This window comes from Nipponia nippon, unplaced genomic scaffold, assembly GCF_047370975.1.
Source record: "Nipponia nippon isolate SJK-2023a ecotype South Korea unplaced genomic scaffold, ASM4737097v1 scaffold_2, whole genome shotgun sequence".
NCBI lineage: Eukaryota > Metazoa > Chordata > Aves > Pelecaniformes > Threskiornithidae > Nipponia > Nipponia nippon.
Genome location: NW_028262336.1, coordinates 32,143,418 through 32,167,120, shown reverse-complemented (window position 1 = coordinate 32,167,120; position 23,703 = coordinate 32,143,418). Strand labels below are relative to the sequence as shown.

At 36.6% G+C, this 23,703-nt stretch overlaps 1 protein-coding gene across 4 annotated transcripts in view; it reads left to right on the top strand.

The window, feature by feature from the left end:
• HLCS (holocarboxylase synthetase) overlaps positions 1 to 23,703 on the top strand; it is a 127,863-nt gene that overhangs the window by 43,137 nt on the left and 61,023 nt on the right. For all 4 annotated transcript variants that reach the window (XR_015704811.1, XM_087757966.1, XM_087757965.1 and 1 more), the window contains exon 6: positions 3,313 to 3,584. Coding sequence is in view for 3 of the 4 variants with exons in the window: in XM_087757966.1 (XP_087614092.1) it covers positions 3,313 to 3,584 (272 nt within the window). In the remaining variant the exon portion in view is untranslated. The remainder of the gene's footprint in view (positions 1 to 3,312; positions 3,585 to 23,703) is intronic.

Genomic DNA, 23,703 nt, shown 5'->3' with positions numbered 1-23,703 from the left:
GTATATGTGTGGTGGGTTAACCTTGGCTGGATGCCAGGTGCCCACCAAGCTGCTGTATCACTCCCCTCCTCGGCAGGATGGAGGCGGGGGGAGAAAATAAGATGGAAAAAACCTCAACATAAAGGCAATTTAATAAAGCAAAAGCAAAGGCCACATGTGGAAGCAAAGGAAAACAAAAGATTTATTCTCTGCTTCCCGGCAGCAGGAGATGTCCAGCCACTTCCCGGGAAGTAGGACATCAGTACATGTAGCGGTTGCTCAGGAAGACGAACGTCATAAATAACGAATGCCCCCCCTCCTTCTTTCTCTTAGCTTTTATTGCTGAGCAGGCATCATATGGTATGGAATATCCCTTTGGTCACTTTGGTCAGCTGTCCTGGCTATGTCCCCTCCCAAGATCTTGGCCACCCCCAGCCTGCTGGTGAGGGGGGAACGTTGGAGAGATGGCCTTGATGCTGTGTGAGCAAGTAGCCAAAACACTGGTGTGTTATCAACACCTTTCCAGCTACCAATACAAAGCACAGCACTATGAGGGCTGCTATGGGTAAAATTAACTCCATCTCAGCCAGAGCCAATATAATATGTTTATTTCATTATACAAAAATGTGCTTCTCTGTGTGCTGGTATGCATTGGTTCAGCATCCGTGTTTCTGTAACTGTGTGTGAAGGAGGTTCTTACAGTGAAAATTAATTTTTATAGCGTGTACTTGGACAGCACTTGAAACTGCTTTGTTAAAAATGTAAAAACATTTTTTAGGAATTTGTAAAAATCAAATGCTGTTCTTGATTATGTATTACTCATGTTTATATTTTTGATCAGCTCAATAAACGTGTACATTGTGGGAAAAATTAGCTTCATAATTATACACATGTAACAATTCTTAAACGGTTCAGTCTGTGTTAGAAACAAGCAAATTAAATCAAGAAGTAAACCTAAAACCTGTGGGGGGAAAAAAATCACCTGAAAGAATATACTTGAGGATAAATGGTAGGAATTGTGTGCCATATTTGTAATAATGTAACATCACACATAAATATATGCTATTTGAGTCTTTTCAGAAAGTATGCTGTGGCAAAAGTACACCAGACTTTCTGACACGTAATATCAAGCACTTTTATTGTTTGTTTAGAATGTAATAATACTTTAAGCACCTTTGTTTTTTAACTTAATGTCTGTTTCTGTAAGTCTGTAAACCTGTCCTTATGTGAGTTAAAATTACAGTTTTGTGTCTAGGACTTGCATGCTCAATTATGCTAAGTGAATTTCTGTGTTTGGAAAGCAATAGGAAAATGCAATTTGTGATTAAGCAGTTTCCATATACTCCCTCACAAGAATGAAAGCTGTAATTTTTCTAAATGTCAGTTACAGCTAATAAGTTACTCTGTGTGTGTGTGTGTGTAAAACAAGTAGGATAGTGTGTAAAGAATTCAGCAGCAGTCTGTCAAAGCTATGATTTTACACTAAGTGAAGATACAAGTGCATCATGCAGATCAAGTCAAAGAAATGCTCATAAAAACCTTTAATGCCACATCATCATTTATGATGCACGTGCAAAAAAAAAAAAAAAGGAAGAAAATATTTAAAGCATATTTTATCCAAGAAGTTAGATGGAAAGAGTTCAGATGGAGCTTTAGAAAACCAAGAAATGAGAAGTAATTTCTCTGTAACTAAAATTTAGCTACTGAGCCACTCTTAGATCGTCCTGGGGCTTAGAAGCTAGTGTCTGATTGCATATGGAAAGAGACTATTCCTTTCTTAGTGTTATACTCTGCTACCCATACTATAGGGCTGCAAACCGGTAAGTCTGCTAACATTCAGCATACAAAGAATGTCACACAAGAAGCAGTGTCGGTGTGAAACTTGTTAATGTGTAGTTTCTGAGGATGGAAAATTTATAGAAAGGTGTTAGGAACAGGACTACTTTTCTGATTCCTTCTTAAGATATAACAATGGGATTGGAAAATTGGAGTAATTCCTTGGATAGATAACTATTTATAGGAAGTTTGCTCTTAATTGCAGTTTGTGGGTTTTAAAGAGTTGGGCTGGAGCTCAGGGACATCTTGTTCAAGGCAAGAGAGCGTAGTCCTGTCTTCAGCACTCACATAGGAAACACTTGTATTCTGGTTCCCAGATACGGCAGTAATGGGAAGGGGAGGCATTTATTTGGTTAGAAGTTTTTTATTTAAAAGTCAAATGTCTTCCTCTTAAAAATTTGAGGGCAAGAATCACTAGTACATTATTTTCAGTAGAACAGAATACACAATTTTTGTGGTATCATATATCATATAAAAGACCACTATGTCTCTAGAAAGAGAGCTCTTCAAAATCTAAGCTACGCACTTAGCAAAAAAGAAGGCCCAGCATCTGTGTTCGTGGGCTGTTAGCTTACTGTTTCTGAAGACATGGCAAACGTTGCCTAACAAATCTCTCAGAATAGCATTAGGTGTCTCCAGAAAGAGTTCTGTGAATGTGTAACAGTTGTTTCAGGGTGTCACCAGACAGGTAATCCAGTAATTCATCTCCTCATTTCATGTTCAAACAAATGTATTTCTAAATAACCTAAAATAAAGGAGAGAAAAATCAAAGTTTTGGTGTGTAGATATATAAAATTTTATAAACATGTAAATGTATATTTCACATTTTACTACACATTTTCTTTTGCACGGAAATGTGTAGTAGTTGTGCATTAGATGGGACAAGGACAACAGAACATACATATAACTGCATTTCATACACTGATGATAGAATTTTTTTAGTTGTGTGCATTCTTGACTTACATGTTTCTTTTTTAGCTAGCTAATTAACAGTCACTTTTTGTCTATATTTAAGGTTATAGTAGCAAAGCTTCCATTAGCTGAAGGCACGAGTCCTTTTAGCAGTTATTCCGCTGAGAAATCAGTAAATGTTTTTCTTAGCTGCTGCTTTATCCTTCAAATTGAGTCTTAGTGATGGACTAAAGGGCTTCCAGCAGAGAAACCTTGCATGTTGAAGAACCTGCATAATACAGATGAATGTGTGCACTCCATGCTTCGGTATCTAGGAGAACCACTACAAACTCTGTTATAGGGAAAGATTAAGCCAAATTGATCTGCAAAGGAGCATGGTCTCAAGTCTAGAAAGAGACTACCAAGTAGTCAGGCCAGGCTGGACTAGAACAAGAAGCAGAAGTTGATCTTTGAAGAGGAAATTGAGTTAATTTTCCTGTTTTGAAGTAGAAGATTATTGCTTGAATAAAAATGTTTGAATGTTTGTGTGTCTTCACATATAGTGGTCTTTATTTCTATGCCTTATTTTATTTCCCTTGCCCACAGGAAATCCATCTTGCTTTTCTGAAATGGCTTGAGGGAAATGTAGATGCTGAAGGATTAAGAGCATCCAGCAAGGTGTCTCTTAAATTTGTTTCATCCTGTGAATCAAAAATGGAGATAACTCCATCTTTCATGCAAGTCATCACTGAGATGGGAAGCTTTTCATCAGAACATTTCAGCCTGAAGACATATCAACAGAATCTTCAAACAAAGAAGCTTGGAAAGATTCTTCTTTTTACTGAAGTTACCACAACAACAATGAATCTTCTAGATGGGTAAGATAGCGATCTAGACCATACCAAATAAGCTTTCTGATCTGGAATTCACAAGTTCAGAAAGAAACTTTTTACTCTGTGGTTTAAAAAAAAAAAAGCTGATTATCTTCTGGGTAGGACACAATATAGAGATCTTTGTGTTCACAGAATATTAATTGATAATGTATGAAATACCAGGCCATAAAGGGTGGGAAAATCTGAGTGTGACAACTTTTAACTTGACAGTGGAGTTTAATCATTATTCCTCTTGCAAAGCATGAACATCACCATAGGAATGTTTAAGGTATTAGATATACATATTTAGGAGATTTATATGCATATTCTAGTACAAGTTATTTTCTAAGCTAGTTATTTGACAAAAGCGACACCAAGTAGATTGTGGCCTTAATTTAAACATTACTGTTTTCTCTCATTCCTTTTACTGAATATTTCGCTAAAATGCTCTTTAGTGGTTTGTTGGGGTTTTTTTAAACATCGATTAGGGTTATGCTAGGCATTCTTTCATCATCACATAGATGACCCTTGTGAATGAGTTGTGGGATACCTTTGAGAAGGTAGTTCGTTAGGGTTTTGAATGGGATTAAGCGATATGAAAATCACAGTTACTAAATCTTAAGTTGGAGTCTGCGTACAAAGACTATACTGTTATGTTTCGTGAAATAGTCTGACGGAAAAAACTGTCTTTGGGAAGTTGTTGCTCTTCAGGATGAATTTTTCTGTGTGTTTCTACCTGCAGCTATAACTTTTCTTGACAGCTACTTTTGAGTATCAGTGTTAAAATATCTGCAGAAATTGCAGATGAATTTTACCGTTGAAAATAACCTCAGGAATTTTGTTTTAGATATTTTTTTTAATCAACATCATCAGTTATATCATCTTGAATGTTATTGTAACTGATTAGTTAAGCAGCAATAATAGCTTTGGTTCTCAGCTAGAGAGCCTAAATTGTGAGACTGATTTAAGTTACAGAATATGCCTTCTTGCAAGTAGTAAAGGTGATTTATTTTAGAATATATGCACAGAAAATCTGTGAATGAGGATGCATTATAACAGTATTAAAGTAAATCAGTTTGTAGTCTTACAGTTGGCACTGTGATGGAATTTACAAATGATAATTTGTGCTAAAATATTGCAATTTAGAGACAGTTGGAATCAAATGCAAATTTCTTTTCATTCTGAAGTATTATCTGTGTGTGCATATGTACTCACGTGCACACACATTAAAAAAATGTTGCTATCTGATTTTGCCACTCCCCTTCCCCCAGACCTACGTCCTTGTCCTGCAACTGATTTTGCAATGGCTTTTGGATGTAGACAGACATGCTGGTTCAATAAGAGGCCACAAAAAGAGAGTTATTTTATAGAAACATTTGTATCAGTTGCTTCTTAATTTTTAGTATTCACAGCGTGTTCAGCCCATTGGATTGAAAGCAGAAGTACTGTCAAGAAACTGACAAAGTGATAATTTAATAGGTCAAGACCTTTCTTCTCTGACAGTTGCATTGTGGTGGTGGTTCTCAGTAACATTATTCACACATCTCAATAAGATGAAGTATATAATTCAGAGTTTTGTGAATTTATTTAGATATCACAAGCTAAATGGAATCATGTCTGGCCACTTTATATATGATTATATTATCAAGAAAGGCAAGGGAGCCAAGAGAAGTGGTCTTGGTTTTTCAATGACAGTGGAACCTTTACTCTCTTATATTTAAAGTGCTGTACCAGCAGAGTGGTCAGCACTCAGGTTGCTTTTTTACATTAAGTAGCCCAAATGTAATGAAGTGTTTACAGATGTAGGTCTTCAAGATTTTCCCCATCAAGATGCAGCTCGAGTAGTCAATTTTTGGGTAAGATGTAAACTAGAAGTCCTGGCTCTAAGTAGCTTATACTGGGAAGACAATCCTAGTCAGATCATAATTTGAACAATTCAATTTATCTTACAGAAAGACCTTTGTTTTAATAAGTTAAAATCTTTGTCTTAAGTATTATGGTTGATGTTGTTGTAAATACTTTGTTGTCATGGATAACAGAATAATGTAGTCCATGGGATTTGCAATTCAGCAAAGTACCTTGAGACTTCACAGATGATAACATTTCATAAATCACTAGAAGCTGATGGAAGTACCTACTAGGTAACTTTTATTGAAGAAAAAGGTTGTCAGGTTTTTAAGGTACTTCCAAATGAACCAATATGAATTTGTTAGCATATGCGTATGTCACTTTTTTCTAATTGCCAATTCTGAATGACAGGAAAACATATCTCAGGAAAAAAGAGTTTGTTTGCTTGAACAAAAAACAGGTACCTATCGATCATTTGTGATTCCCAGAAAAAAATTGCAATACCGTGTTTATGTAATCGTGTATCGCAATAAGCACGTTGCATGATAGACTCTCTTAGGTGTCTCAAATTTACAAATTTTGTGATGATTGAAAATATGATACAGACACCTCAAGAACTTAATTAGTGTGATTAGTAGTAAATTTAGTAAATTATTTAGTTAGTAAATTATAAATAAATTTAGCATTTAACTTCAGTGACTGTAGATTTTCTTATACCTTTCCCACCAACAGAATATCAAACTTTTGTCTCTCTTCCTTTCCACTTCCCCAAACTTTCATACCCCCCAAAAATTAAGACGTGGAAGGAGAAAGTGGGCTGGAACTAATTTAATGGCTGAGCGACCTCACAGTAGAGAAACAGCCGGAGCCTAATAGGGGCCTTTGTCTGCATTTCCACCCTGGCTGGTAACGTGCCAGTCAAAAGTCAAGCAAGTGAAACAGGTGGAAACTATTAGACCTGTCATAAAGTTTGAAAAATTGATTCTGGAGGCTAAGTGAATAGATTGAACTTGACAGTGTTGTCCTAAAGATTCTAAGGGAAAATTCTGTAGTTTAATTTGGGATCCCTTGATTGTTCATTAACTCTCCAGATGGCAGGTCTTGGTGGTTTGCGTATTAACACACACACTGTATTATCACTGGCACACATTTATGTGTCCTAAGGTAACAAACGAAGTGTGAATTCACCTGTAGGTATCTAAAATTAAATGGCAGTAGTCTAATTGTAAAATAAAGATTTGTTTAAATGTCATAGAGTTTTAAATGATCAAGATTGCTTTTATGATTTCATGTTAAAAGCTTTATTTTAATCATTTGAGACTATTTTAAAAAGGATTTCCATTTTTATTTCTTAAACTAAAATTTAAAATCCTTACCAAAGATTAGAAGATTGTTTTTTCTCTAAAAGGAAATTCTTTCATTTCAGAAACCTTGTCTTCAAGGATATTTATCCTAATGCCACCTGAACAGGTTAACCTTGCCAGAAGCAGTTCCACTCTCTCTGTCTCCTCTCCTCGGAGCATGCCTGGGATTGCATGATTTAAGATGAAACCGTTATTTTTGAGGATGCATCGGGTACAGTGATACAAGCGTTACATTGTAGAGATATACTTATTAGACTCAACAAGACTTGAGATAAAGAAATATTTCTAGCACGCTCTAATTGACCAGAGTGGTTTCACAAGCATTTCGTTAAAGAATAAATTAATTAGATATACATTTCAGTTTTATTCATTACTGGCACCTTATATCCCGTTTTAATGTTTAGATGATTAAGCCAGCATGTGATATATTCTATATGAAATGCCATTGTGGATCCCTTTGCCCCAATACTTAAGAAGCACAAAGCGCCGTGTTAAGAAGAGTTTGGCACAAAAATGGTGAATTTTAGTGGAAATAAAATGTGGGACAAAGTTGCTTTCGTAATTCCTGAATAGGATATTTAAATAAAATGTCAGTTTAGAATTAACATTTCCAAACAGTTAAAAAGCTTTGAAAAACAAAATCCTTTATATTGTTGGTGCCCTTTTAGGGTTTTTTTTAATGCTTTTCTAGATTCATACTGTTGAATTTTTAAAAATCGTACTACAGCTCTTAATTTTGGAAAGTGAGCATTAGGACTCAGCTTATTTTAAAACCTGTGTTTTAGTTGTATTCAAATATGCGTGCTGCTAATGCAGGTACGAGTTAGTGAAAAGTAAGAGTAGCGTATAGTTGAAGGAGATCGGAATGGCACTTCAGAGGCACAAGCAAACAAGTTGAGATTGACAAACTGTATTTTGTACTTAATGATTTTTTTTTTCCCAGGTCTTTGTGATGTTTTATTCTATGTAAACAGTGGCCTCGTATTTAGTCATTCCATGCACCTCGGTGATCTCCCTTATTCTCTGTTTAAACCATATCCTTTTAAAAAACAAATTAAAATCAGATAAGTTGTGGGGAGTGGGTTGAAGTGTGGTTTGAAGATAGAAACTTGGCATTAACACGGCTTTTGCAAAATATGCCATACAGTCACAGTGCTTGTTTTCATTCTGGCCTCAGGCGTACCTGTTTAAAGCCTCCCCTCTCAGATACTTGCCTCAGAATTCCTCTAGGACTGTAACTACAAGCCAGAATTATTCTTCTTACAACTATTGGCTCAACTTGATTGACCATTTTCTTAAAAGCCATGAAAATTGTTTACTACTTTTAGCTAGCTGTGTCTCATAATCTAGGCTCAGGTGGCTGGAGGAAGCCATTTTGCTGTAATAGTCAAAACCAACTGCAAGCTGTGTCACTGGCCTTGTGGTTTCCTCTCTTGAAGATGTATGGGTTGTTGGAGTACAAAGTCTTCAAAGAGTAATCTTTGTCTTTTAGCATGGTGAGACTATCCTCGTGCATTAATAGTCTGCTATAAATAAATGTTTTATCACCAACATTAAGTTAGTAAAAATGAACCCCCTACACCCTTTTCCTTCAAGAATGCATGTTGGAGAGGTGGAAAATACCAGGGTGGGCAGGAAGGATGCCTTTCTTTCAGGAAATAGGCATTGTTGTTGGATGTTTGAAAAATGTGTGCTGATAAATTGGTCAGTTGCATTTAAGTGGTGTATGCATTTTATACATAACCTTTTCTACAGATACATAACCAAAAATATTTTATCAGTTTGGATAATGAGTACTTTGTGCAGAGAGCTCTCGCAATAGTTCATACTGCTTTTAAAAGCTTAGATGCCTTGGTTTTGTTTGTATGTTAAACTGTAGTGTGGGATAGGAATGCTTTGCCTGATGAACGTTTAGCCTAAAAACTAAAGTTAGATACTAGTGGCGATAGACTTGCTCTTCAAGGCTTTTTATGCTTTTAATCTACATCCCTCTCATTTGACTTAGCCTTGATATAGTACCATCTTCCTTTGTTCTTTACATCATTGGGGTTACTAGCTTTTAAACTTCCCTTATTTTTATTTATAGGGTTGAAGGGCTTTTTATTCTCAAAAGAAGAAAGTTAGTGCATGGGAATAGCTGCTTCCATGCTTGTTTTCCTCAAGGTTTTTTTTTATATTCAATACTTTGTGCCTTCCTTTGGTGATAAAGATTAGCTCAAATAACAGAATATGTTTGTTTCCCTTAAATCAAATCAAATTAATTTCAACAGTAATTTTTGCTAATTTAGTTTTAAATGTATAATATTTCATACTTTATTCTTCCATTCACTTATTGGTAGTGTTTTGCATCATCCAGTGTTAGAGAAAGCTGTCCTTCAGCCTGATAACAAAAGATCATGCAGGAATTTTTGTAATACAGCCAAGAGTCTGTTCCCTTCCTCGCCTGTAGAAAGGGAGGAATTCGGAAGTTTTTGGCACTGATTTGGTTCTGTGCCATTCCCAGACTCTTCTCTGCAATACCATTTTTCATTACATGCTTGCTGAAAGATTTCTGTATTAGGATTTGTCATCTCCTTTGCGTCAATTTTCCGTGCCTTTCTTTCCACCTGTTGTGAACAGTTCTTGAGGGCGCTAAACAATTAGGTCCCTATTTTCTTGTCACGCACCTTGTGTGTCTGATTTTTCATGGAACTGAAGGCAAAATATGTTCCTCTTTATTTTTTTGTTATGTAAAATTAGTAGATTTTCTTCCTGTTAGTGAAGTGGGCCCCCCGCTTGCACGGTTTCTGTCAGTGCAGGGGGAGGTTTGGCATTCCCAAAGGGGATTGAGTCATAAAAAAAAGATACCCGTTTTGCAGAGCAATTAACCCACATTGAACTCTTATAGTATATTGTATTACCCTGCTGCTGGAAGTTCCTGAACAATTCGCATTGTCGTATGAATACACATGTAGCCTTGGAGCACTCATCATTCCTTAAATATGAGAGAAAACCCCATAAGACTGCACAGTTAAAACGAGAGCTAAAGAATGGAGATGGAAGGATTTCAATAACGTTTTACTGTTTTGGTTTTACACAGTGCTGTTTTCATTGCACACATTTTAAAACAGACTCTTCGTATTAAGATGAAAAAATTGAACACTAAAGTTACAAATCATCACTTTTTTTTTAAGAGGATTAACTTGAAAAAGTATATATGTAATAGAATACAATATATCATCATAATATATAATATATGGTTATATATTTATAATATTAATTACAACGTAGTACATGTGTATTATTGCTATTCATTTGCTAACGCCATTAATTACAACATAGTACATGTATATTATTGCTATTCATTTGCTAATTCCATGATTGTCAATTCTGCCTTTGAATTTTAACTTTTATTTAGTAAAAAGACATATCGCTTAAGCTTAAACTACCCAGAAGTACTTATAGATTAATGTAGAAGTACTTATAGATTAATGTTTGTGCTTCATTGAGAAAGAGATTTTCATGCTTTTTCAATCATTGTTTTGTAGCATATTGTTAAGTATAACAGTGTCGGTTCTGTAGTGTCAGTACGAACATGTATCAGGTAGGGGTATCCTGGTGTTCATCAAATAGCTTTCTGTGCACTGGGAAACCTGCCACCTTATTGCCACTGGTCCGAGCTCAGGTCAGAATATAGCCTCTAATGAAGTCACGTGCTTATAGTAATAAGTTAAAAAACTCAGACAGGCATAAGTCAGTGTAGGACATGACCCGTTGACTCAAAAAGGGGAGGGTAAGGCATACTAAGACTAGATATGTTGATAATGTGGCCAGATGAAACAACCTCTCCGCCTCCCTAATTAACCTCGTTGAGTAGCTCGGGGCTTGGACAAGTCATGGATCTGCATGTCTCCCCCATACCTTTTTATTGTAATTGCTATAATCATCAGACTAGTGAAAGCATAAATTGAAGATGTTGCGTTCAAATAAAACAGAATAGCAGCTAGGTATCTAAGTGACTTGATAATGTGTTTGATTAACGGGTTGCCCACATTATGTGTGGCTGAGGAAGCTCCAGTTTAGGAACCAGTAAAGAATCCATTTGGCTGGGCACTGCATGTTTGTTACACTTGACCTTTGAAGGAGATGTGCTGGAGATATTCAGCACATGCAAGTTCCAAACAGACTCCCTACTTTTTCAGAAAATGGGAATTCTGGAGAAGTGGAGCCCAGTATGTGTTGCTTTGGCAACTCCTCTGGCAATTATACTTGCTTTAAGTGACGCGTAGGGCCCAACTCAGCCTTGGAATTACATCTACAGAGTAATTTTTCTCTGATCATTTTAGGAAGCTGATAGGAAGAATCACTGTTGTCAGCCATGGAGACAAACATGCTGTGTGCTAGGTTTTGACTTTACTTTTATTTATAACTACAATAAAAATCTGAATGCTGAACTACAACTAAGTGCACTCACACAAAATATGAATTATTCTCTGGAGATGCCAGTTTCTCATTCTGACTGCACAGTGATAAGAGCATAGTCAGATATCTTAGAAACTCAAAGTTAGGTCATGGCTTTCAGTTTCCATTTTGCACATCTCCATCTCTTTGCCCTTGTTAGAAAAAAGAAGAAAAAGAGGTTGGATTTACAGCAGTATGGGAGCTAAGGTAGGAGCCAAGAAACTTACTGCATGGCTGTTTAGGGAAGTTTAGACAGCACCTGTTCTGGTGGTGTTAAGAATAAATACACTGATTTTTGTTTGTTCTTATGCTGCCAGTCAGAAGATAGTGATTTAATTGCAGAATAATTCCCTAATTGTTTCCAGGGCCAAAAACTTTCAAAGCTTGTGTGATTTCTACCTTAAGCAGCAAACTAAGAAAATCCCACAGAATCTGAATCCTTTACTTAAATCCCGCTGGCCTAATTTATTTTCACTTATACTCCTAGTTAAAATATTTTAAGAATCTGTTTGTATTCAAACAAAGGCTTGCATTTATCACACCTCATATCATTTAGTCTAAAATGTCATGGCCTGTAGAATGGTGTGTAAAAAAAGCGAGGTTCCCCCACTGCAGTTTTGTGATCCCCAGGATTACTATAAAATGCTGTACCTCATGTTGCTTTCAAAAGAATTTACTGGCATTGTTCTTGTTGCTTAACTGTTAAACGTGGATGAACTTCCAAATGTTTTTTGTAAACTTGAACTGACACTATTTTTACTGATGATGTGATCTTGCATAAAAAACCCAAAAGTATTTTAAAGGATTCTTTGCAAACACAAGGCTTTTATGGCATATTACATTAAGCAGTTGCAGAATACAATTATAAACTATCCTATAGACATTTTCAATTTAATCTGTGTTTGAATGGATCATCAGTTTGTCCATTCACAGAGGAAGATGAAGAGGCATACTGAAGAGAAAACAAGAGGAGAAAAAGAAGTAGGGAGATGGAGGCTGAGACATAGGAAAGAGGAAGTAAAAATACAGCATTCAAGGGAAACAAATCTTATCTGTATTTACTGAATTTCTTAGCAAATACGTTAAGCTTAAGGTAAAATAAGTGGGATGTAAGAAGATTGCAGTATTAATTGGGGAAAAAATCTACATGCTGTCAGAGTGCTTAGCAAACCACTTACTGATCAGAAGCCCAATACTCCCTTGTTCAAATGGCAAATTGTCTACTGAAAGATAATTTACATAGTGTTCAGGTTTGCTTTCTTCTGAAGTCATAAAGGCTGGTAATAACTCCACTTAAGCATGTGGTGGTTCAATTTCTATTTTTTTTTTTTGTTTGAAAATTGGGGAGTATGAGGAAAGCGGAGTACTTTGTTGAGGCTAAATAATAATTTTGCTTACAGTCATAACTGAATCTGCAAATTATGATGCCTTGCTTTACTTGTTTGTTTTTAGTCATTCTTCAGTCTTTTCTGCTATCATAATAATTTTTGAATACCTAATCAGAATCCAACAAATTGCTTATATTTCATGCTTTTAAAAATGCGGCTTAACAACATATTACATCATACTTTTTGGATATTGTATAATTCATTAAATTGCATGTTCATAGAATCATAGAATCATTAAGGTTGGAAAAGACCCTTAAGATCATCGAGTCCAACCGTTAACCTAGCACTGCCAAGTCCACCACTAAACCATGTCCCTAAGCACCACGTCTACCCGTCTTTTAAATACCTCCAGGGATGGAGACTAAACCACTTCCCTGAGCAGCCTGTTCCAGTGCCTGACTACCCTTTCAGTGAAGAAGTTTTTCCTGATATCCAACCTAAACCTCCCCTGGCACAGCTTCAGGCCGTTTCCTCTCATTCTATCCCTTGTAACTTGGGAGAAGAGACCGACCCCCACCTCGCTACAACCTCCTTTCAGGCAGTTGTAGAGAGCAATAAGGTCTTCCCTCAGCCTCCTCTTCTCCAGACTAAACAACCCCAGCTCCCTCAGCCGCTCCTCTAAGGCTTTTTGTGTGATTTGCTCCTCTAAGGCTTTTTCTCTAGACCCTTCACCAGCTTCATTGCCCTCCAGCACCTCAATGTCCTTCTTGTAGTGAGGGGCCCAAAACTCAACATAGTACTCGAGGTGCGGCCTCACCAAGGCCGAGTACAGGGGTACTATCTCCTCCCTGGTCCTGCTGGCCACACTATTCCTTATACAAGCCAGGATGCCATTGGCCCTCTTGGCCACCTGGGCACACTGCTGGCTCACATTCAGCTGGCTGTCGACCAATACCCCCAGGTCCTTTTCTGCCAGGCAGCTCTCCAGCCACTCCTCCCCAAGCCTGCAGCATTGCATGGGGTTGTTGTGACCCAAGTGCAGGACCCGGCACTGAGCCTTGTTGAATCTCATACAATTGGCCTCAGCCCATCAATCCAGCCTGTTCAGCTGTACTGTTACATGACGGTAGAAAAGCTTCAGAATTCATGGCACCTGACTGTAATGCTTTCCATCCATTAATTTACTATCTTTATTCAAATCCTTGGATAGGCAGTTAAAATTTCAAAATGGAGTTTCATGCACCTGTTTCTGAGCCCCTAAAACTTATTGGTAGACTTAGATGGGCCATGGGCTTAGTGAAAGAGAATAACGTATTTTTGTACTGCTGCATCATCTTTCAGCTAAAATATTTCACCCATATAATCAGTTGCTTTGTTTAAACATAAGACTTGATTTTCTGATATGTGTAAAGGAGAAACTAATTTGGTCTTGCAAACTAGTTGCTACAGAACCAGCTTCCTTTTAAGGATGTGTATTGCACAATATGACTGTTGCTGTGAAACTGAGATTTATGAACACTGGAGGAATAACAGGCATATAATGCTTTAGTGGCTAAAAATAATATTTCACTCTTCACTGGAATAAACCAGGACTTGATGCCCTCAGAACAAATAGTTGTTTAATATATTGGTGTAAATGCGGGCGTCAGGGGTATCAAACAGGCTTACAAGCCGTTGTAGAACTGTTTATTACTGGCATTGGATATAACTCTCTGATGAAGTACTGATCTTGTACTAAAAACCATTTTCTTTCTTTGTCGAATATAAACGCTCATCCCAGCCCTAGGAGAAAGAAAAATTTTTCTATCTATTTTCTTAGGTTTTTCTAACCTTTTTCCTCCAATAAGCTCTGTTTGTGCTACTGGCTTCTGAAACAGAAGTTTTGTTCAGATCATACATTTATGAAGTAATACAGAAGAATGCTTATATGATCTCAATAAGCCATCTGTCAGGCTTCCCTGAAAGAAGAAAAGTGTTTAAAATACTGTCCACAGATGCAGAAAAAAAAGAAAGAATATTATTTTACAGCTTTTAAGTTTCAAGACTGGAAATTAGATAAAAAGTTCTCACTCAAGTCTTGATTTATTAACAAAAGATAACATGTATACTTCATATGCAGTATGGTACCAGATGTGAGAGATAAAAGAAATTGCTGGTGGCCACCTGCTTTATAATGCACGTTTGAAATCTTGTGTGGTAGTTGATGTCATGTAGAATTCATGTGATAGAGAATAAGTTAGTAGACCATGTCAGGTTAGCAAGGATTGATGCTTGTGGAATGTTTAATATTTTCCATCACAATTTATCCATCCGTTTGAAAAAACAAAAGTGAAATAATCACCCTCTGCCAAGGTTTTTGAAAAGCAGCTGTGAGTGGCTTGGATATTTCTTGTGGCAGCCAGGCACCACAGAATTTTTAATGGGAAGGTGTTGGAAAGTCAGTAGAGCGCTGTGACTTCAGCTTATTTGCCTGTCATTTTGTTTCCATCTTAGCATCAGCATTCTGCTACCATTCAGTTATTACATTTACATGGTTTTCTTTGGAACTAAGTGCAGATTCCTTCTTCTGGGGCGTGTTTTCTCCATCAGAATACTGACAATGTGCTGACAGAAAAAATAGATGGAAGATGCCCTTGCGTGCCACAGTACCAGCATGCTATAAAGCTCTCAGTAGGAAAGAATCTGTATCACAAGAGGCTTCTTGCTTTTAAGAAGTAATGGCAATTAAATATTCTTGACGTAGCTCATTGACATGCCTATTGTATGGAAAGATTCAGCCTAGAAAACTACATTCAGGCATAGAATATCACCTTTGCAGTGTATTTAACTGACTATGCTAATCTCATCCCTAGGAATTGAAGTTTGATTAACTCAGATTTCCACAGAGCCATGTGCTGTAGCCACAGAGCTAGAAACTGATTACAGAATATATTGTCATAGGTATTTCACTGCATGCCATGTTCCTGAGGGGGTTTTTAACCCTTCTGACAAAGCAAGATGAGGAATTATTTTGCTTAACAGCCAAACGTTGCCTTCACAGCACCATAAATGGTATTATAAAATGGTCTTAATTTCATCTAGTAATTTATCTAAGCAGTTATAACTTTAGGTATACAAAACATATTAAAATCTTCTATGCAAATTTATTCTTAATCTCTTATTTCTTAATCTCTCTTATAGACAAGGACTGCAAATTCATGCTTATCTTTCGGGGACAATAAAAAGAAGATTTCTGCTTATATTATGTTTATTTCTATTCCCAGTAGTTTCATCGCACATTTCCAGTATTTTGCTGGTATCAGTAATTTTTATTTCCTTAGTTTTTAGTTTTTGGTTTGATTTCATGTTTGAGATGGATAAGATATAACGTACTGTTACTACAATTTAATTAATTAGTACCAATTATCAAAACCAGAAATTGCAGAACTCATGTCTTTCTTATTTTTAAATGTAGTTTCATGTTAAAATTATTCTGATAGTTGCTGACTATCAGAAGTTAAAAAAAGTTAAAAAAAATTAGGAGAAATCAATCTTATTTCAGTTAAGAACTCAGATATTGACCTGGCATATGCTGGAAAAAAAAACTTGTTTTGGTAAATGTATTCAATTTAGCTTTTCCTATACTTTGTTGTCTTAAAACTCTTCATTGGTCTGCTTTAAATCCTACAGTTCTGAACACGGTTTGGAACGAGTAAGTTGTAATGATTACATACTTCAAAAAGAATGAGTAATATTCTAAATCTCCCCTTCCCTTTTTCTGTAAGTGTCAGGTGACTTGAAATGTGTAAATGATACATATTTCTGATGTGTGTCATCAGGAATTTGCATGCTGCCTTCTGTACCTTCTCTATTATTTTTAATTTTTCTTCCTAAAACCAGTTAAGACATTTTTCACACTAGAGAATGGATTCAAACGTTGTATTGTTTTCACGGTATGACTAAACAGTAGTATCAAATATGAAATTCAGCACAATTCCACCTTCTCTTTAACTAACAACATAAATAGTTCAAAAAGGTAAAACCAAAAGGAAAGAATGAACTCTTAAAATTAAACTGTTGTCAGCTATGAGTAGCAGAAATGGCAAAGGTTTTTTTCCTAGTGTTTTATGCAGAAGTAGGAGTAGACAAGAAGAGATAGACATAAATGTCTTTTGGGTATGTCTGCAAGAATAGGTGTAACACATTGTACACTTAATACTAATTGATACTATTCTGCAAGACTCACCAGAAAATTCAGCCCAGAGTTCTATGGAAACTAGCTAGTAAAGGCAACAGAGAAACTATTCTTTCTGAAGATTTTAGATAGAAGACAGTCAGATTTTTAGGAGGAGGGTGGAAGGAAAAGGGAAGAATAAGTAAACTTGGAGTAAAATTGAAGATTTCTTCTTTGTGAAGTCCAGGAAAATCAATAAGCAGGTCCTGTAACATGTTGGCTCTAACATAATTCAGCCTGGGAGAATGTCTGCTGGTCATCATTAGCTCCTTGCAGAAGGTATGTTACTATTCCAGACTTCTGGTTTTTATTTCAACATGGCATGGACATAGAAAGTATGGTAGGTGGTTTTGGGAGTGCAGATAATTGGAACATTAGGATTCTATCTGATAATCTGTTTTTCATCTAATGTACTATTTGGAGGTTTCAGCATTCAGTGGTCATCAGAACAGATAATATTTAGTCATTGACAAATTATATTTCACTAGTAACTGGGGAACAACTGGACAGAAACTGTAGCCCTTTACCTGTCAAGAAGGAATGAATATTCTCCAGTTGGCTGAAGCTGTTAACACAGGGTGTTCATGACAACAGAATTATATTGGTTTAGAGGGAAAATGGTAATTTGCTATGAAGCATTAGCTTAATAAACTGGTGTGCCAACAGAAGAGGTTAAGAAGGGTGAAAATGTTCTATTTTGATGTTTTGCCAAGTTAAGCAGTGAAATATTGTGAACATGAACCAAGTGAAATGGAATGCTTTCTACTTGGATTTGAAACCAAAAATCTGGGTGAGTGAGTGATAATTCATAAGTGGTAGAGTGTAACAGTAGATAAGTAGATAAGTACCCTTCCTTCCCTGCTTCCTCTCCCACTGAGGAAAAATTGCTGAGCAAAAATCTGAAGTGCTGAGGTGTTTATTTTAACACTGGGAAACACTTATTACTTCAAATATTTGCCTGCTTGTATATCATATCTATTATACCAGATGTGCCACATACAAATTAGACATGGCTCATATAGTGTGGTAACCCTAGATTTTTCAAGATTTTGGATGTAAATTTTCCTTTTATTTAACTGTTCTCTAACTCATGCCAGGAGGCTTTCTAGTCATGGAGGGCTATAGCTTTTTAATTAAAATCCTCAGCAGAATTCTTCACGTACTTCAAACACACACTTTATTCAGTTCTTTTAAAAAAAAAAAATCTTTAGATGGTGTTAAGACAAGAAATGTAGAAATGGAGGTTGCATTTACTCAATCCAGAACCAGGTTCTCTTAATTACTTGGCTAGGTCTGCAGTTGCATTTACCTAGTACCTAGCAAAACCTTTTTGGAAATAGGGAAGTTTTTTTCACAGTGACGGTAACTATACGAAGGAAGCCTAAGCTAAATTCAGATTACAAAGTACTAGATCAGAGATGAATAAAATATTAAAACTAACACCAGGAATCAAACTATGCTATAGTTTCTTTTTCACTTTTCCTTGTGCTGTGAAATAATTCAGATGAACATTGAGATAATTCAGAGGAACATTTTATGCATGTGTTTAATGGGTGCTGGCGTAGGAGACTTCACATATTAATTTGGTTGAAGAGAAAGTTGTTTGTTTGTTTTCACAACAGTGCTCCAGGCCCCCTACTCTGGACTTCACAGAAGAGATGCCAGGCAGCTTTGCAGGCTAGCCTGATGGGACTGATCGCCCATTCTAGCTGGCTGTGGAGCCATCTGGCAGTCACATCCAGTACAACGCTAGGTGATACGAATGCACTGCTCTTCAGTAAACTAGGGTGTTTTTTTCCTGTATTTAACAGAATCGTTAGACACCAAATTCCAAAAAATCATGTTGTGAATGTCTTTACCAGCTTCAACCACGTAACTGTTAAAAAGCTAAATTGTGAAGGTTATGTATTACGAACTGTCCTTTAATTAAAAAAAAAAAAAATCACAAACTTTGATTGTTGTGTTTTCAATCCATAATGTACTTCAGTATTTCTAAAGGTCTTTTTTTATTGTGTGATATTAATATCATCAAGGGAACGAGCTGTAAGGCAGAAGTATTTGCCTAGTCTGTGTTTTCAGTTTTATGTGTTCTAGTAAATCTGAGGTGCTTCGTTCTGGTTTTCAGGTTTCAAAATACATTAACCATCTCTCCATCTTATGCAGTGGCTCATACCCACCTCATTACAAGAAGGGTAGGAATATGATCCCTAGATGTGGTTTTTCCTAAGTAGGTGATTATTGGTGTGTTTGCCATTTGTGCGTAGATTTCTGCACTGGACCATATTACATAGTGTATTAGGTCTTCCTAGCATTAGTTACATTTACATGTAGGTTTTTTTCGGTGTGAACACATTCTAGAGGGTGGTTTTGAAACACTGATATTCGTGTTACTGGGATATGTGTGGTGTCTGCATTATTTGCCAGTAATCTGAGTTGGATTTGGTTTCAGAAAATGTGAGCTAGTTTTATTTCCACTCTGATTTTACCTACGTCTGTTTTAAAGCACCAGCTGTATGGCAGATGCTCACATTAAGGTTTTGTGTTTCAAGCAGAATCAAGAAATTCTCAGGATACCTTATTTGCTTCTACTACAGATTTTTCTCCTTCAGATTCAGCCAATCCATAATCATGAGTGTATAACTGTTTCAGTCTTTTGTCAAAATCTACTGACTAGAACCTGTTTCCTTCCTTAAATTTCTCCTCTTCTCTGTACTGCTTCTCTTCTGCCAGACCATAATTGGTGAGTACAATCTACAGTGGGAAAGAAATTCTCGTCTGCTTGTTCATCTCTATCAACTCAAAAATTTGTCACTACCTGCAAGAAATGATGATATGTTTATGTTTTGTTTTGCTCTTCACTATATCCATGTCCTTAGTTCTTTTGATCATTCAGGAGTCCAGTTTACTGTTTGTCAGTCTTATGCAGCTTGTATAAGTAAATGACACAAGTGATCTGATCCTCTAACAACAGAGGTTCTTATCCTGTCCTTCTTGGAGAGCAGCTTCTTTTTTTCTTGACTGTGATCAATCTAGTCAGCTTTGCATTTTTTTTTTTGTTTGTTTCTGAAATGAGAATCCCCTTGCCTTGCCCCCCCCCCCTTTTTTTTTTGCCCCATCTAACTGCATATCATAATTTAAAGCCTTCTTTTTAAGGTGGTACAGCAGTTCTGCATGGAAGTGGACTCATAAATTAAGGTCAGAAATAGTACTGGCCATAAAGTACTTGGTATAATACTTATTCTGCAGTATTCCTGCTGCTGCTTCAAGACTGACTTGCTCATGCTTTTACTTGCATGTCAAATCACATAACTTTTTGTTGAGGCTGTGTGTGGTTTTAAGGATACTTACAAAGTAGAACTTGGTACAGGAGAGGGGCTTAAATTTAGCTGTCATATTTGTGCCATTTTCCAACTTTTTTTCTTTAAATCTACAGTTCTTTTCAGCAGGCTCTAAATATACAAGTCGAGACTACAGGCTCTAACTGAAAGTATAATTTGACCTTCCCTAATGTGGGAATTTAGCAGTCCTGCTTGGGTTTTCTTGAATAATTTCTTCTTTCTTCTCCATGTACCTCATAATTTTTCTTCCAGAACAAAAAGCACTACCCCTTTAAATATATTTATTTTCATTTTGTAGATATTATATTTTTAACAAATACAGCTGGTAGAGAGTTTTGGTTTAGAATTTACTCATGTACATTTGAGTATATGAAATGTATTTGCAGTTGTGTGCTTTAATAATATAAGCATCTGAAGGCTTCTGAAAGGAAGCAAGTATCTAGTTCTAGTCTTTTATATGACAAAATTTAGTCTTATGAAGGGGTTTCATGATGCTTTAAGGCATCTCTTTCATACATTTATATGAATAAGTTGATAAAAAGTTTGTGCTCTGATTTCTTTATGCTTAGGATTTGAGCAGGTTTAGTCCTGTTCTGGAAACTAGCTAGAATACTTTTCAAGGGTCTTCCCTAACCCTTTTTAGCATGCGACCATTATGCTGTGAGTTTTCAGAGACAAATTACAACTTTCCAGTAAAGTTGAATTTTAACATATTTAAGAAAAATAAAATGTGATTTGTTCCTCATCCTTTAGTTTTCATAACTCCATGCATCTTTGGTTCACGAGGTTTATGATAGGCTAAAATTGAAAAATTTTTGTGGGAGCTCTTTCTTGTTGTGTTGACAGAACATAATTCAGAGAATTACTAAAATAACATTTTATTTCAACACTTAGGAGGATTTGAATTGTTAGGTTTCATTTTCAAAATTAGCTAAAAAAAAAAATAACTAAAATAAAATTTGCTTCTCAGATTCTAAGTGATATCAGACGAGTTGCCTTCTCTATAGGAGATTTTATAGCTGTATGTGTATTATAGGATGTTGAATAAAAGTTGCAAAATAGCCCAAGCATAAATGTTTGTGGAAAAAAAAGTAATTTCTTGCGTAGTATCATATCACAGAGATGAAAAGGTAGAGAGCCGAAGGTATGCCCTTTGAATGTAATGGTCAGCAAGCATCTTTCTAAATTATATTTATGTTGTTATGCTGCATGTGTTGAATAGGAATGCTGTAACTAACAGATACAGTCCCTATGGAAACCAAAAGTTTATGTGAATGTGAAGGGAAGAGCTCTGCAGAGGATGGTGAAAAATGGGTTATATTGAGTTTTTCTTAATAGAACGCAGTCTGATATGTACTTTCTAGACCTACAGTACTGTGGATTCTACAAAACAGCATAGCGAGGATGCAAAACAGGTGATTTTTGATTTGTAACGTAGGAGATTTCTGATTAGTTGCACTTAAGTGAGTACAAAAGAATAGCAGCACTGTTGATATAAATGAAATACTTGTGTCATGCACAACAGAAGCATGAGCAAGAAGAAAGCCTTGGAAGCTCAGCTAGGAATACAAATTGCACCCTTTGACCCACTCCCCGCCTAATTGAAGTGGGGTTTCTGGTAACAGGTTCTAATTTAATTCTGCAGTGGTGGCGCAGAAAACTACCACTGCTGAAACTGTTTCTGCAGTCCTTCTGCATAGTCTTGCAAGCAATAAATGAAGCTTTTTCAAAGTATCCTATATGTGTCTTTGGTCATTCCAAGCATCTTTTTAAATGTAGAACATTGGTAGGTCTGGTTTCATCAGCTTTAAAATTCTGGTCAGAAATGATCCCCCAAACCCCTCGTGCATCAGGTCAAGCAAGACAACACCTTGGACATACTGCTGAGGGAAAGGATAACAGGTCTTCCAGGAAGTTCTCTGGGCATTTTGAAATACTGCCTGAAATTTTTATATCTTGTCACAATATCCTCTGAAATGTGCTCAAATAGAAGAGATGCCTAGAATTAGGAATATAGTCAGCGGCTACTGTGCTTCTGGCAAGTGTAGCTTCCAGCTCCACTTGGATGCATCTCTACACATGCGAAACTGCTGTATAAAATAGATGTCTCTGGAGGCCCAAGTTTCAGAGACTATAGCTTGTAATCTGTTAAGGGTTGCCATTCGTTATGTTTGTATTACAGCTTCTGCCAAGTACTTATGACAGAATTATGGAAGTATGAAGTGCTTAAACAGAGACTTTGAGAAAGAATTCCTCCAAGGAAACAATATTTCCTTACTGTGGTTAGGTGACTGGATGAGTATAGACCACTGTTTCATTTGCACTGCGTCGGGTAAGTGCTGGTTCATGTGGGTGGTTCATTGGTTTGTTTTGCTAGGGATGCAATATTTCCTTTTCAGGCACTGCAACTCCTGATAGGTAATTTAAAGGTTGATGTGTGATAGCTCTTGCTTGTTTACTGTGACGTGAACACTACATGTCCTTTTTAGGAATGAATGTCACAGATGAGGGCCACCATTTTGAAGTACTGCCCAGTGAAAAATTGCAGATTGCCAAAGAAACCACCTGTCCAGTTCTCTGGGAAAATGCAGCTAACTGAACAGAAAAGTCTTTTTAACCATCAGATAGAACTAGCATGCCTTTTTTTGTGGGTACGTACATAGAACTGACATTGATGAAGTTATATATGAGAAGAGCTAATTCTGAGAAATTCAGCTGCCCTAAGATAGTAGAAGATCAGCCATTTCAAGAGGCATAATAAACAGCTAGCTGCACTCCCAATTCCGACCAGTGTAAATAGTTAAAACCCTGTTTTCATGATCTTAAATGAAGTGTGTTTCTCAGCAGAAGGTCGTCTTCTGTTTGGAAGATGTTGTGTCCACTTGCTGATTCTTTCCCAATGGAGATTCATGGGCTGTAATTTCAATTCAGTTGTTTGAACAGCTAGTCTTTGCATGAGCTTCTGAAAGTGTCTGTATTCCTGCCTGGGAGTCCCGCTGATAAGCTACAGAGACTTTCACCTGCTTGATTTTAGTCAGCCTCAGCAAGAGTAAAATTTTCAGCTGATGAGGACTCAGTGATCTTGTTCCTAGATGAGTTTGTTGGGAAACTTGAACTAGAACTTGAACAGACATCTAATTGAGGTGAGACTGAAGGACTCTGTGCTCTATAGGGGACATGAAAATGAGGGACTGTATGTGTTGTGTATCTGGGGGAAAGCCTGATTATTTTTCCCTTTTCTCCAGCATTCAGAAATGTATGTAATTGTTCACGCTTTAGCTGCTGTTTGCATCTCTCATGTTTGTCTGTTGGCGCAAAGAATTGTATATGACAATAAAAATTTGCCTTACATCAGTTCCAGGTAACTCATAGTTGTGAAGTTTTATTCGAGAAGCTGCCACTCTTACAACCATGTAATAAGCAGAGGCCCAGAGCTGTCAAGATGATTTCTTTTACTGGGATTAGAGCCATGCTATTTTAAAATGATAACAGTTTTACGATGATAAAAGTCAATAGCATTTTCATTATATGTCTCAGTAAGCTGCATGAAACTTGGTAGCTGTGTAGGTGATAGTAGCAGATAACATGGCAATT